Here is a 13065-nt window from a genome sequence, read left to right as displayed (position 1 = left end):
GGGGGGGGGGGTTCAAGCCCTTGGTTAGTCTGGTCAACTAAAAAGACCGAAGAACCGCCATGTCTTCTTCTTCACGTAATCGTGGTACGTTCAGTTTTAACTCCGCCTCACAGAAGCGCCTCATTATCTGAACGTCTCAGTGGGAAATTATTTCACATTTGATCGCGGCTCTTTCAGCCCGACACAGCTCGAATGACGCCACTTTTCTTGCCCCCGTTACGGTAATGAATTATGACATGTCAGGGAAAGACGCCACAGCCCTATAAAAGTGTTTATATGCCAGGAGAGGGGAAGCTTAAGAGATATACAGGAAAATCTGCTTATTCAGGAGCAACTAAACCCCGTCTCCTCACTTTAAAAAAATATATATATTAAATAAAAGAAGTAACTGCTGATTCAGGGTAAAGTGACAGCAATACTTACCACCACCAAGAATGAAGGAATCCGGGTGGTTCTCCTAACGTAATATTCTTCTCCCATCGAATCTGAGAAGAGAAAAGAGAAGTCACTGACCCCGATGCTTGCTTGCACCTAAACGAGTTCGCTGAGAGATTTGAAAATTCACCACAAACACTATGATGCCAGCAAATGTTTACAATGTCGTCAAACAATGAAGATTTGGTTGGTTTTAAGCTCAGCACGTTGACAAAGATGGGCAGTAAGCACGATCAGGTGGACCTTACAGGATTTCCTGATGAAACATTTATGCTGTAATCGAGCAGAGCATGTTTGCATTGACACATAATGAAGCGGAGACGCATCCTTTTTATTTAAAATGTAAAGTTTTATTTACTAGGACGATAATTATCTGGTCCTTCTCAGATTTTAAAATGAGGTAAAGGCAGTCTAAGATGAAAATCACCTGTGACAGTGTTTATTTATCAAGAACTAAGCCAGATGAAGAAGAGGTGCGACAAAAGCTAAACATAAACTCATCGATTCCTCACACGAATGTGGGGGAATTCTGGCCTCATTTTTACAACTTTCCTTTACTTCATTGAGATCTGAGGACATTTGTTTATACGCAGCTCCTTGCACAGAATTTCAATCAGGTTGATGTCTAATTTTGCACTGAGCCATTAAGACTTTTTCATTCATTCTGTTGCAGATCTGCTGCTGTGATCAGGATCTTTGTCATGGTGTTTTATCGATCCATCTATCAAACAGATGGCCTCACATTCAACTCTAAAATACTTTGGCAAACAGATGAATTCAACGACTCCATTACTTCACAACAAGCCCAAATCATCACCCTCCACCACCATGCTTGACAGCTGGTTTGTGGCACTGTGTACGATGACCAAAGACCTCCACTTCGTCCTTGTTCGTCCAAAGGTCTTTGCTCCAGAGGGTTTGGGGTTTGCTCAGATTAAACTCTTCCAAACCGGCCATACTCGTTCAGCCATAATTAGCATGTACGCTCCAGAGCAGCAAACTGCTACAACTTCAGCTTTAATAGGAGGAGGTCGCCCTTTGTGGAAGAGCTGCTAATCGATGCGTTTGATTAGCAGGACCTAGCTTCTACTTCGCCTCTTTTAGTTACTGGAAGCAGTAAGGATGGACTCGGGCTGAATCCCACTTAACCTCTTGTTTTACTTCAAAGCTCGACCCCGTACATTCAGCACATTCACGAGGGAGAGTCGGGATTTCCCAATCTCTTTAAAGATGTCGAGATAGGTTAACTGGGTAAGGCAATCTGGCCCTTGAAACTGAGACTTCTTAGGCAAAAGCTGTAAACAAAAAGGTATAAGCAGAAATCCCAAAAACCTCTCTTCTTCTTTTATTTTTAAACAGGCACAAAGACAGTTATGTCTAGTTTGGCGTATCCTGGTGTATTACTTTGGTATCCTGGTAGAGCATAAAAAAAATAACACTGTTTGCCAAAGTCTGTTGCAAGCTAGATAACTAGATTTACATGGCGCATTCGAACATCTTGACACAGCGTTGCATTGTTTATGTAAAAGGAATCTGCAACAGCTGAAGGTGTTTCAGCTTCTCTAAGGGGTGAAATATATTTAACCACTTTGCTTTTTGAGTTCAAATTAAGGGCTGAGGGATAAGGCCAGACATGTTGGCTGGGTAGGAGCAAAACTAGGAAATGAGATTCAGCCCGAGTTGTCTCTTAGACATTACTAGCTAGATTTATGGTCAATTATTATACAGTGTAATGAGTTCTGCCTTTCATTTAACGTTGTTTTTAGCTAAGTTTAAGACACGGTAGGAAACAGATTCATGTTTGGTTGTTTTATTATATCCTAACATGTAAAACTTTACACTTGTAATTAAGTGTACTTGTTTTTAGCCAGGAGTGTACAGTTAATAAAGATTAGGAATGAGGATAGTTGCCTTGCATTCAGAAGTACTTATGGCCCATTTCTGAGGTAACAAGTTTCAACAAGATCTGGCTAGAGTTAAAACGCCGGTAATTTCCACAGAAAGACTCGACAAATGAAGGTCTGCGAACATTCAGTCTGAGCTCTTTTCTTTCGAAACCAGTTTGAGTCACGGATGGCGTCTTACCTCAGACAGGAAAGTCTGTGCGGACTTCTGTGCTCCCACATGTAGCAGGTACTCGTACACGTATAACGCTAACCTGAAAAATCAAAAAAAAAAAGACGGCGTCAGACAAGGACAATCATCCTACTTCCTGCTGCATTTTTACACCAAACAAAATCAACGATGACAGGTTTTTAATAAAACAGACTAAAAACTGACAAGGATTTTACTTGAAACTTTAACAGTGATTTATTTGTACTGCATTGGATTGAGCTGTTTGAAGGTAGCAGGTCTTCAATTTCCTTTTTAAAGTAGGTGTAATAAAGTAATTTTTAGCTACATTACTGTGCAAATGTCCTAAGCCACTCTAGCTGTCTTTAAATCTTTGCTTCCAACAAGCACAAGTGTCTTATAATTGCTTTAAATTAAGTTTGAACAACAGTTTTCTAGGAGTTATAATGAAAAACTAATTTTCAAATTTTACTTTTGAACACTATTTTAGACTGTGGCCAAAAACATGTTCATTTCCCCCCCCAAAACATATTACATGCTAAAGATAATAAAGAGGATTTTTGAACCAACAAAACAATTTCCAAAAAGCTATTGGCTAAAAACTTGGCATATAATTGATGGATCAACTGATGGCTAATGGTCTTGAATAGTGAATGTTTTTGACGTTTCCTGGCGAGTGGAGGGAGCACTTTTCTTTGTCATCAGGCACAATGGCGGAGCCAGGGGGTGGCCACCGATGGCCTTGGCCACCACAGAATAATCTTCAGCCACCCCAGTCATTTGAGGAAACTATCCTTTATAGTTTTGGGGGGTTTTATGCATTAAAAGTATGGTTTCCTCAAATAAATGGGATGGCAGTTCACACATTATAATATGGTGGAGACCATCCTGGTTTTTGACATGGCAACCCAATTTTCCATAGCAACCTTACTTATGCCTAGATGCAGCCACACACCAAAATGGAAGTTGGTACCTCACTTATTTATCAAGTTATCCAGCTCACAAGATGAACTAGACAGACGGCATTTCAAGTCGTAGCAATGGGGGACAATTTTGCGTTTCTCAAATTATGCGTGAGGTCTTTGCTGTTCTGTTTTTGGTTGTTTTTTAACGCCTGCCACTGTGTGAAGATATGTTCCCGCAACTGAATACTCAGGCGTGGGGTAAGATAAGTACGCAGAAGAAAGGACATGACACAATAGTGCTGTAGAATTCTGTCTTTTCTGATTTTTCTATTGGTGGGGTTTAAACTACCAACTTTCTCAACTTATTGGAAATTAGCCAATGTTGTTTTTACGTTCACGTCGAACATTAGTTTTCACAATCCAATAATAACATCGTATGGAGCCGAAGAAACAGGGCAGCCCAGACAGAATGTTTCCTGTTAAGTGACTCTTCATCTAATTACTGAGGAAAAAGTTCGGAAGGACTCTGTGTTTTAGGTGATGCTTTGTGGATGTTCTGAAAGTCTTAAACAAACAGCAAATAACGATCAGTTCAATGACACGTGGCAAACACTTTCCGACTCTAGTAAACGACATTAGGTACACACCTCCACCTGCACCTCTTTAAAGTTTCAGGACGTCAGATTCCGAACAAATCAGCTTTCAACGTGGCAGCTAATTAATTGCAATTTAGCAGACTTTTACTAATAAATGCAAACAAGTTCAATTAAAAGGTGTTTAAACAGAGTCACACATTACTGACAGAGCCACTCAGCGCATGTTTCACTGGATGCCAGAGTTAGTTGCCATCCCTTACTGGAGCTCAGCGAATGGCAGCTGAGATGGTTGCTGTAACTACTGCGGTACAGAATAAGATACTCTAGATTAGTAAACCATAAGAATGCACGGGCAATCTTTTGCAATTAATAGATTTATGTGCAAGTACACTGTAGATGAAGGTTAACAAGACCTAAGTAAAAAAAAAAAAACAACTTCTGGATCTCATGAGCTCCAGATGGTCTGTATATTTTCTCCTCACCGCTTCTGTGACAAATAAGTATCAATCCTCTAAACCCATAAATCTAAAAACCAAGATATCTAAAAGCAAAACACACAAAACAGAAACACCCGTTTGTCACAATTATGACATTTGAGACAACGCACAAATGTTTGCAATTTGCCTTTTTTGTTTTTATGAATTGTAAGCAACAGTAAACAAAGTCGTTTTTTTTAAGAGCAGTCATTTTCGTCAATTTAAATATTTTAAATTGACTACTACATCATATAAAGGCCAACAACATTTGAGGATGGAAAGTCACCAGTCTATTATCAGACAGAACAGTGCTGTTGAGAGGGAAACCCCCATTGGCCAAACACTGTACTCCGAACTCCTTCACTTAGTCATGTTTAATAGGCTGTTAATGGACCATCAATCGACCCGGCGCGTGGATATGACAGTGCCCCGTGCGCTCAGAGCAGACACTCCTCTGACAGACCAATAAGGTCCTAATGAGAAGGACAGTAGCTCAGTGTCACAGCCCCCCATCATTAGTCAATGAACTGATCAATGAAACATAGTTTGGAGATAATCAGGCTGTTGTGCTCTCTTCTTTTAACCGATGATGGTTCTCTGATTTTTTTTTCCTTTGTGCTTCTTTCTACCTGTTAACATTGAGATGAAATTAGGATCTATTTAAACAGATCTTCCACGTTTACGTCTGTCAGGATGAAACGCGGCAAAGAAGTTCATAAGCTCCATCAGCATATCTGGAAAAAAATTAAGTAATACAGTTTAATGAGTGATCTGCAAATGCTCAAATTACCTACATAATGTCTGCATCAGCATGCTCCTTATAGCAATATTTCAGATCGTTTGAAGTAGGGATGGGCAATGATTTTTTTTTTTAATTCAAAGAGTTGTTAAGATATACAAATCTAATGAAGTAATGCAACTGTTTGATAAGCGACTGTCTCCTTTTTTTTCCTATCGGCACCTGGTAGTAACACGCTGCTAACACTACCGCGAGGTTGCGATAATGCGCCAACTTGTTTCCTAACCACTACAGTGCTTTTCCAAACGGTGCTATTTTCAACACTAAGTGATTCCGCTTCCTGCGAAAAAGGGACTACAAAGTGGAAACTGCAGTAACGGGTGAGCTACGACTTGACTGCCAGAATCTATGCCACTGATCCACACTGATCCAATGGACCAGTGTCCCCAGCTATTAGAATAAACAGAGGCATACGTCTGCGTACCCGAAGCCTCTGTTCTATCAGAGGCTTTCCAGTGGAAGGACTCGTGGTAACAACACTACAAGTCTTCATCTCAACCTTCAGGAAACTGTCTTTTTAAAATTATCCATTGAAAACACAGATATTAGACCTCGCATCTTGGCTTCATCACGGAAATGAAACCATAGGAGCCCGTTTAATGGGGGTTGCTATGTTGTATTTTTGGAACCAGAGTCTGTGCACTCGGGATGCGGGGCTTTAATACCCACCTCCATCACGGTGTTACATGACCATTGCTTAAAGCACGAAGTAGGTTATGATCAATAATATCTTACCTGTTGTGGTTAGCTCTTTGAGCAACCTCAGTTTGGAGAAACAAAGTTTAATTCAGACTAAATTGATGTGCTAATGGCACCACGTAAACGTCATATTAGCTTGTTAATCTGGGCAAAATTAAACTGTTTCTCCAAACTGAGACTGTTCAAATTACGATCTAGGACAGATAAGATAATAATTGTTTGACTTTTCCACATAAACCCAGTTCAGAAGATCTAAACTATCCCCTTTAAGGAAGCCAAATTTAGGCAATAATTCAAATTAAGAGTAATTTAATGAACAGAAAGTAGTTCAGAAAAACTATTTGACACACGAGTGAGTCAATAAACCAAACTTGCAATGATTCGAGGTTCTAAAATACGAGCTGCGACCCGTCAGCAGCTAAACGACAATCTGAATATTTGGTCGCAAAGATCGAAGCATCTGGGTGTATACCACGCTGTCATTTTCACAATAATGTAATCTGGGAAAATAAAATACAAGCTAAAGATAGAAGAGGAGACCTTTTGTTCAACATCATGTCCCGGGGTCAGTTCAGACTGCTCCGCCATGTTTTGGTAATATTCTGTCTTCATTGGTGAAAACAAGCCTCTCTGCCGCAAAGCTACCGAAGGAGGAAGTCAAATCTGCCTGAACACGTGTCTCGATTTGGTGTGATCACTACGGTGTGTGTGCTGTTCAGCATCCAGGTGTTACTCCGTGCAATATTGAGACTCTGATTTTGGCATTTTCAGCCCGTCGACAGAAACTCGTAACAAGAAACAACAAACTCAACACGTTTGCCAGTCAGCTCAGATTGTTAAGAACTCATAAGATTGACAATGTCAAGTAAATGTCCACATGGATCATAGTAGATCAGCGCATAGATTTTTATTTATATGGGTCCAGGTTCGTCTGTGTTCATGTTTACTTTCTGCTAAGAGGAAAAAGAACTGACAACTGCTGCGGCGTGTTACAAGTCATGACCTGCACCTGACCTGCTCGTACTACTGATCGTATGCAAATGCATTGTTAGTATGCAGATTTAGTCTGCAAAAGATATGAATAGGCAAACAGAGTCTGAAGTACGGAGACGATAATTCCTACATGATGACACCTTGGCCCTCAGATAGTATCGCAGATGTTTAAGCATGGTGGGCTAATTTTATTTGTTGAATAATTTAGGATGACAGAAGCAGAAACGATGAAGTTTCTGTTCAAATGCTTCAGATTGTCAGTCCAGTCTGAACGCCACTGAGCCATAGTTTTTGGAACGTAACATTAAGAAGCTTTTCATTCATATTTCAGGAAAATCAAGACAATGTGAATAAAAAAACCACAGGGCTTGAATGCGACCAAAAGTCTGCTGAGTGTGAATAATATTCTTCTTTGGTTGCACTGGCGCACCTAACGTTTCACATTTTTTTCCCCATCTTGGGTCCAACTGATCCGAAGCGCCCCCTGCCCCAGGTCACAGGTCCGACCCCGGTCAAAATCGAAGCAAGAGCCAACACAAAAAGGAAAAGGCAGTCAATGTGACGCCATCAGAGCAACGATTTAAAGCATTGCAGAAGAACCTAAATAAAGATGAGACCAAGGATGAAGGAATTCAATGTAGCTTACAACAACGAAAGGAGAATTATCTTTTAATAGAAACTACAAGTTGTGAAAAGCAGTGGATTAAATGCATACAGTACAGTAACACTCAATGTGTCCAATTCACTTAAAAAGAAAAGAGTCTTTTGAAATCGTAGTTTCTCTCTAAAAAATACCAATTAATCAGCTGATACTGGCCATGCCTGTACGTACTGAATCAGTTCCCAAGTGGGAAAATAAAGATGCAGGAGCTTCTACAACCGGAAAGATTTGTGTTTTTTTTAAAACTACAATAGCTGTCAAAAGTTGCATTTTTCCAACTTTTTTGATTTGTGTATTATCTATGATAAAAAAGAACTACTAAATATGCATCATTCACTCCCAAAAGTCTACCGCAGAAGTTGGGATAAATGAGCAAAATCAGCCATTATGTTTTTGTTGACAACAATTACAAGTCGTTTGTTTACATTCGAACATTGTGAGTTCACTTCGGATGGTCTCGGCGCACGACCAATATTAAGTCTGTAAAACAATCCCCGGATGTAAAACAGAGTCAGAGGGAGTTGGCATCAGAGACTCCAGGTCGAAAGAGGAAAAGTAAAGTTCTCTTATTTTGAAAAGAAGCAGCGACTAAAAGCTGTAAGGAGAGTCGACAGAAGTGGAGTCATTTCGGGAGGAAATCGAGCAAAAAGTTAGGCCTGAGATCATCTGCTAATGAGCTGTGCCGAGATACTCCGGACTCTAACGGGAGAATTTCTGTAACAGATCGCCAAATTTAGCTGTAAACTAAGATTGCCGTTTTCTAACTCAATTTAAAAACAAACCCTGATAAGTTTGAGTTACACAAACTCCCCAAGCAATCATTTAATAATGTAGAAATAGTGTTAGAAGCATTGAAAACATTGAAAAAAAAACAAGTTTTTTGACAGCTGTTCTACGTTGATTTAGGTGAAGCAATCATTGTTATATTTTGTTCAAATAAAAAGTACCTATTATACATATACATAATCTGTGTTTATATCAACCATCGGATGCCCTGATGTCTAAAGCTCGGCCTCGGCCACAGAAAAACTCTGACCGGTCGACCTCTAACTCCGTCTACATGTCAGTCATGACTGATGGAGACGCTGATTTCCATCTACAGCTGTGTTTTGAGCCAATGAAGGCCAGTCAGCTTATTAAATGGTCACATCAAGGTGCAGCACAAGTGTAGCCAACGTTAAAGCCCAACTACAGGCGCTCTAGTTCTAGCAAAACAAAGATATGCAAAAAAAAAAAAGGTGATCACCAACTGGTGGTCCACGGGCTGAATTCAGCCTACAGGGTGTGGTGGCACCCATTCACAATTTACTGAAGGGGGAAAACAATGTGAGAAGGGGAGATTTTCATTTTGTATTTAGAATATTTTGCATGTTTTCCTACTTTAAAAACAGCCCATAAACAGTCAATCAGTCTATTAAAAACAGGCCTAGTTAATCATTTTTGCTATGCTAAACTCCGATTTTTTTAAAGTTGGGTGTAATCAGACTTTGTTCTAACCTGACAGTTTATTTACAATAAAACTTAAAGCAGAAGCTCAGTCTGCCTCACTCTTACAGCTCTTTGTTCCACTGGTTTTTGTCTCGAACGGCAATGAAGTGAAAATAAAAAGTTATTCAGAATATTTTGCCGATTGTGGTACTGTAACGTGTAATAAATGTCAAACTACATTTCTCTTTGTCCACAACGTTTCCAGTTCTTTTATTATATTTTTAGCGAGTTATCTTTTGTTTCCTTTCTTATTTAACATCGCCGCACAATGACTCAGGCATTATTACAACCGAAACTTTTAATCTGAAAATAGAAAGGGAGGAAAGTTATTTACTAAAAACAAAGGAGCACAGTGAATGCTGCCTTTGTGTGATGACATAAAAGTCGACATAACTAAATAAATAGCAACAGAACTTAAAGTTAAAATAAATGCAACTTTTAAAAGTCTAGAAAAACAAAATGGTGGAGGGATGCAAAGCCAGCTGGGGGGTGGTTAAGTATGTGGGAACAGCAAACAGCACTTTATAATTTCTCTTCAGAATAATTAAGATTTTCGCTCATTTCTGTTTGTGCTACAGGTAAAATAAAACCACGATAAGGTAAATTGACAGTCAATCTGTACAGGAAATGAGAAAAATGTGACCTTTTAAAAAAAGGTTATATTGTGGTGGTCAAGGAGCTGTTAAAAAATAAAAACTGGTTGCATGAAAAGGTTAGACACACCAGAGCTAAAAGTCAGTCTGGAGCCCTGAATGGAAACATTAAAAATTTAGGTGTTTATATCAAATTACGTGATAACGCTCCTTATATCACAAACTAAACTATAGGTCGACCAAGTAATCAAATGACCAATTAGTTGGCGTTTATTTGCCACTTTTTAAATAACTGGTTATGGACCACCTGTGAATACTCGATTACTACTATTTATGTCTGTATTTTATGTCATATAGGAAAAATACCTTGGCCAAAAAGTAATAATAATAAAAATAATCTGCATTGTGTATTGTTTGTTAGTTTATAAAAACTCTTTAACCTCTGAACTAAACTCTGTGGGATGGCTGCTCTGCTGCTGTCCATTCTTTGTGTAGGTGGGATTTCTATTTTTATTAGAGGTTAGATTAAAAGTAAAATGCTGCTGCTACTTCCTAGAGATGCCGTTTGTTTTAAAGAAGACTGGAGGAAGGGATGAGTGGGGGGGGGGGTAACTTTCAAAACGCCACGCCTCGCAAGCCGCTTCTGGCCTGAACCGGCCGACAGGAACCTCACGTGACTGACCGCCATCGTTCCAGATGTCCCGTCCCCAGAGATTAAAGTAATTCCTAAGGAAGAGCTTTGTCCATTTTCCTTCTGTGGAAGCCGTGCCGGTGTATTTTGTTGTCCTTTTTTGAGGTTTCCGGCGACTAAGACGGCTAACTCCTTCCTACAACCATTAGCAGAGAAACCAACCTGTGACGTTTTTACAGGCTGGTCGTTTCAAACCAACCCATGAAGAAGTTTCTGCTTATTGTTTTGGTTTGTTTGATGTAAAGAAAGGTTTAGATCTGTGTGGTGGCCAAATAAGCGCTTAATGATTAATAATAATGACTGACAAATCAGCTTAAAAGTTACAAGAAAGGGAAAACAATGCGTAGGGCCCAGAGATCTGAACTCCATGTTTTTATGATGGAACCACCTAAAAAGTGTCTTATTATACAGTAGATTGATACAATCTAAACAACTGTACAGTAAAATATCCTAAATTTCATTAGCATGAGCATATTAGAGAAATAAACAAACAAAGTCCTCACTTGTGTGTTTCATGCGAGTAAAGAAACAGCTCTCCCTTTCGTAAAATAATAGTTTTACAAGTAAACTCCCCTTATGTTATAGTTATAACATTAATAAAGTAAAATATGTTTATTTTTTTAACCGGACGTTTTGCTGGACAGCTTTCAGCTTGACTGAAACAAAGTTTTGCCTAAGCTGAGCGAGTTTTACACACACACAGCTCCAAAATTTCTCCATAAACTCACATGTCCGTTCTGCTAGCGTGTCGAGAAGTTAGCTGAAGCGCTAGGCTAACGTTAGCTTGCTCCTTAGTTTTGATCCGGCTGTTCGGTCGCCGCGCATTTTCTTGTGGTTGCCGTCAATTATGTGCTGACAAAACTTCCTAAAAAGGTTGCTTATGGGGATTGTTTCACTAAAAACTTTGCATTTAATGCTAAATGTTGTAATTTTGAAATGCCTGCAGCGGACCCATCTGTCTCTGCTCCTCTCCACTCATCCCGTCAGCAGCTACAGGAGCCTGCAGTGGCCAAAATAGTCTCCTCATCGCAAACATCAAAGGTGAAAAACACATCTTAAACCCGAATTCTCTCCCACAGCTGTCCTGAACATTTGTGTAGAGTTGGAGCACGGACAAAGCTTTCACAAAGGGGTCCGCTGTGACCTTGAGCTTTAATCCTGCAACCTTGAAATCAATAGGGATCATCCTTGACCTATGAGGTGTCCAGCTGTGCAGTTTGACATTCCTATCATACACAGTTTCAGAATTGCAGCACTGACAAGGTTTTTGCAAAAGGGGACACATGTTCCCTTGATCTTTGACCCCCCCCCCCCGATCAACAAATAATAGCAATCCTGCTCAATGGGTGTTATGCTATGGAGTCAAAATTAAAACTTTAAAAGTAGTCGCTTTGGAGGGAGAATGTTAAATGGAGTACCCAACTTGTTTTTTTCTTTAAAAAAGTGTCACACTGGGAATTATACCAAACATCCAGGGAAAACTAAACTGAAACTCTGCTGGGTGTTTGTGCATTTAAATCATGATTCTTTAATTCATCAGCAACATGCGTCAAATTACAGGAATCTAACAGAGCAGCAGCCTTATTTTGGCAATTTAGACAACAGGTAAAAATGGGTCAGTCCAGGTTGAACATTAGTAAGTTTTAGTGTTTTGTAGAAAACATATAATGCATAACTTCCTGTCTATATACAGCGGGCTGTCCTGCTGGGAAGGTAATAAACAGCGAAGGGTGGTTCCCTCTTGGACATAATCACAGAAGATAAGACAACAGATAAAAAGAAAAGTCCTACATGTAGATAAACAAACAAGAAAGAATCTGGACCCCTTAACTCTCCAGAACAATTTCCTACAGATAACTCATTCAACTCATCATTCCCAGTGACAACGACAATAAACACGACAACTAGCTCGATTCATTGAAGTCTGCGGACAAAAACGGGTCAAAAAACATTTGCGGCGTTCCTGGCCGACGAGCTCAGGAGGTCGAGCGGCTCCACTTCTGCTGAGACACACAAGTGCTTGACCACTTTAGCCGGGGGAATCTGACCACTTTGAGGTTTCCAGCAATTTGTAGGTCACAAAGCTCTCTTTGACCGCTGGTGTAGAGTGTAAGTCACCGCCACTCGCAGGTCAGTCTGGCCCACACACACACACACACACACACACACACACACCAGTCGCCTACAGAGCACACACAGACGCTGCCTGACACAGAACATCTTACGTCTGCAACTCGCCAATCTCACCTAAACACCTCGAGATCTAAACTGATTTTAGGAATTTCTGGCTAAGGCTCCCAGGAAGCTCTGGGATACAATGCGAAGCTTAAATATTGATGCCGTCGGCCTGCACACTTGCAGGGTTATGGGCTCGTTCGATACACGTGCATCCCTTGAAGACGAGTTTCACTCGGAGCAGGAAATGTTTAAAGACTTGGTGTTGTGTCTCAGGGCGGCATTACGCTGCAGATGCCCTCCTCTCCCTCCCCACAAAGCCTTCGATGAAAATTTTATGTGTGGAGATGCGTGCGTGTGTGTGTTCGTGCGGGTTGCAAAAGGGGCTGCTTGTGCGTGCACCTGGCCTGCTGCATTATTAAAGCTCAGAAGCCAGCTCATTGAAAAGAAGGAGAAGTTTGAGGAGTGGAGGCACAACAAG

At 40.2% G+C, this 13065-nt stretch overlaps 1 protein-coding gene across 3 annotated transcripts in view; it reads right to left on the bottom strand.

The window, feature by feature from the left end:
- zgc:110158 (uncharacterized protein LOC553590 homolog) overlaps window positions 1–13065 on the bottom strand; it is a 45393-nt gene that overhangs the window by 30288 nt on the left and 2040 nt on the right. For all 3 annotated transcript variants that reach the window (XM_017414812.3, XM_017414822.3, XM_017414802.3), the window contains exons 2-3: window positions 2521–2593; window positions 424–485 (exon numbers count right to left, since the gene is read on the bottom strand). In XM_017414812.3, coding sequence (XP_017270301.1) covers window positions 424–485; window positions 2521–2593 — 135 coding nt within the window. The remainder of the gene's footprint in view (window positions 1–423; window positions 486–2520; window positions 2594–13065) is intronic.

The sequence above is a fragment of the Kryptolebias marmoratus genome, linkage group LG10 (assembly GCF_001649575.2).
Source record: "Kryptolebias marmoratus isolate JLee-2015 linkage group LG10, ASM164957v2, whole genome shotgun sequence".
Taxonomy (NCBI): domain Eukaryota; kingdom Metazoa; phylum Chordata; class Actinopteri; order Cyprinodontiformes; family Rivulidae; genus Kryptolebias; species Kryptolebias marmoratus.
This window is presented reverse-complemented; position numbering and strand designations above follow the sequence as displayed.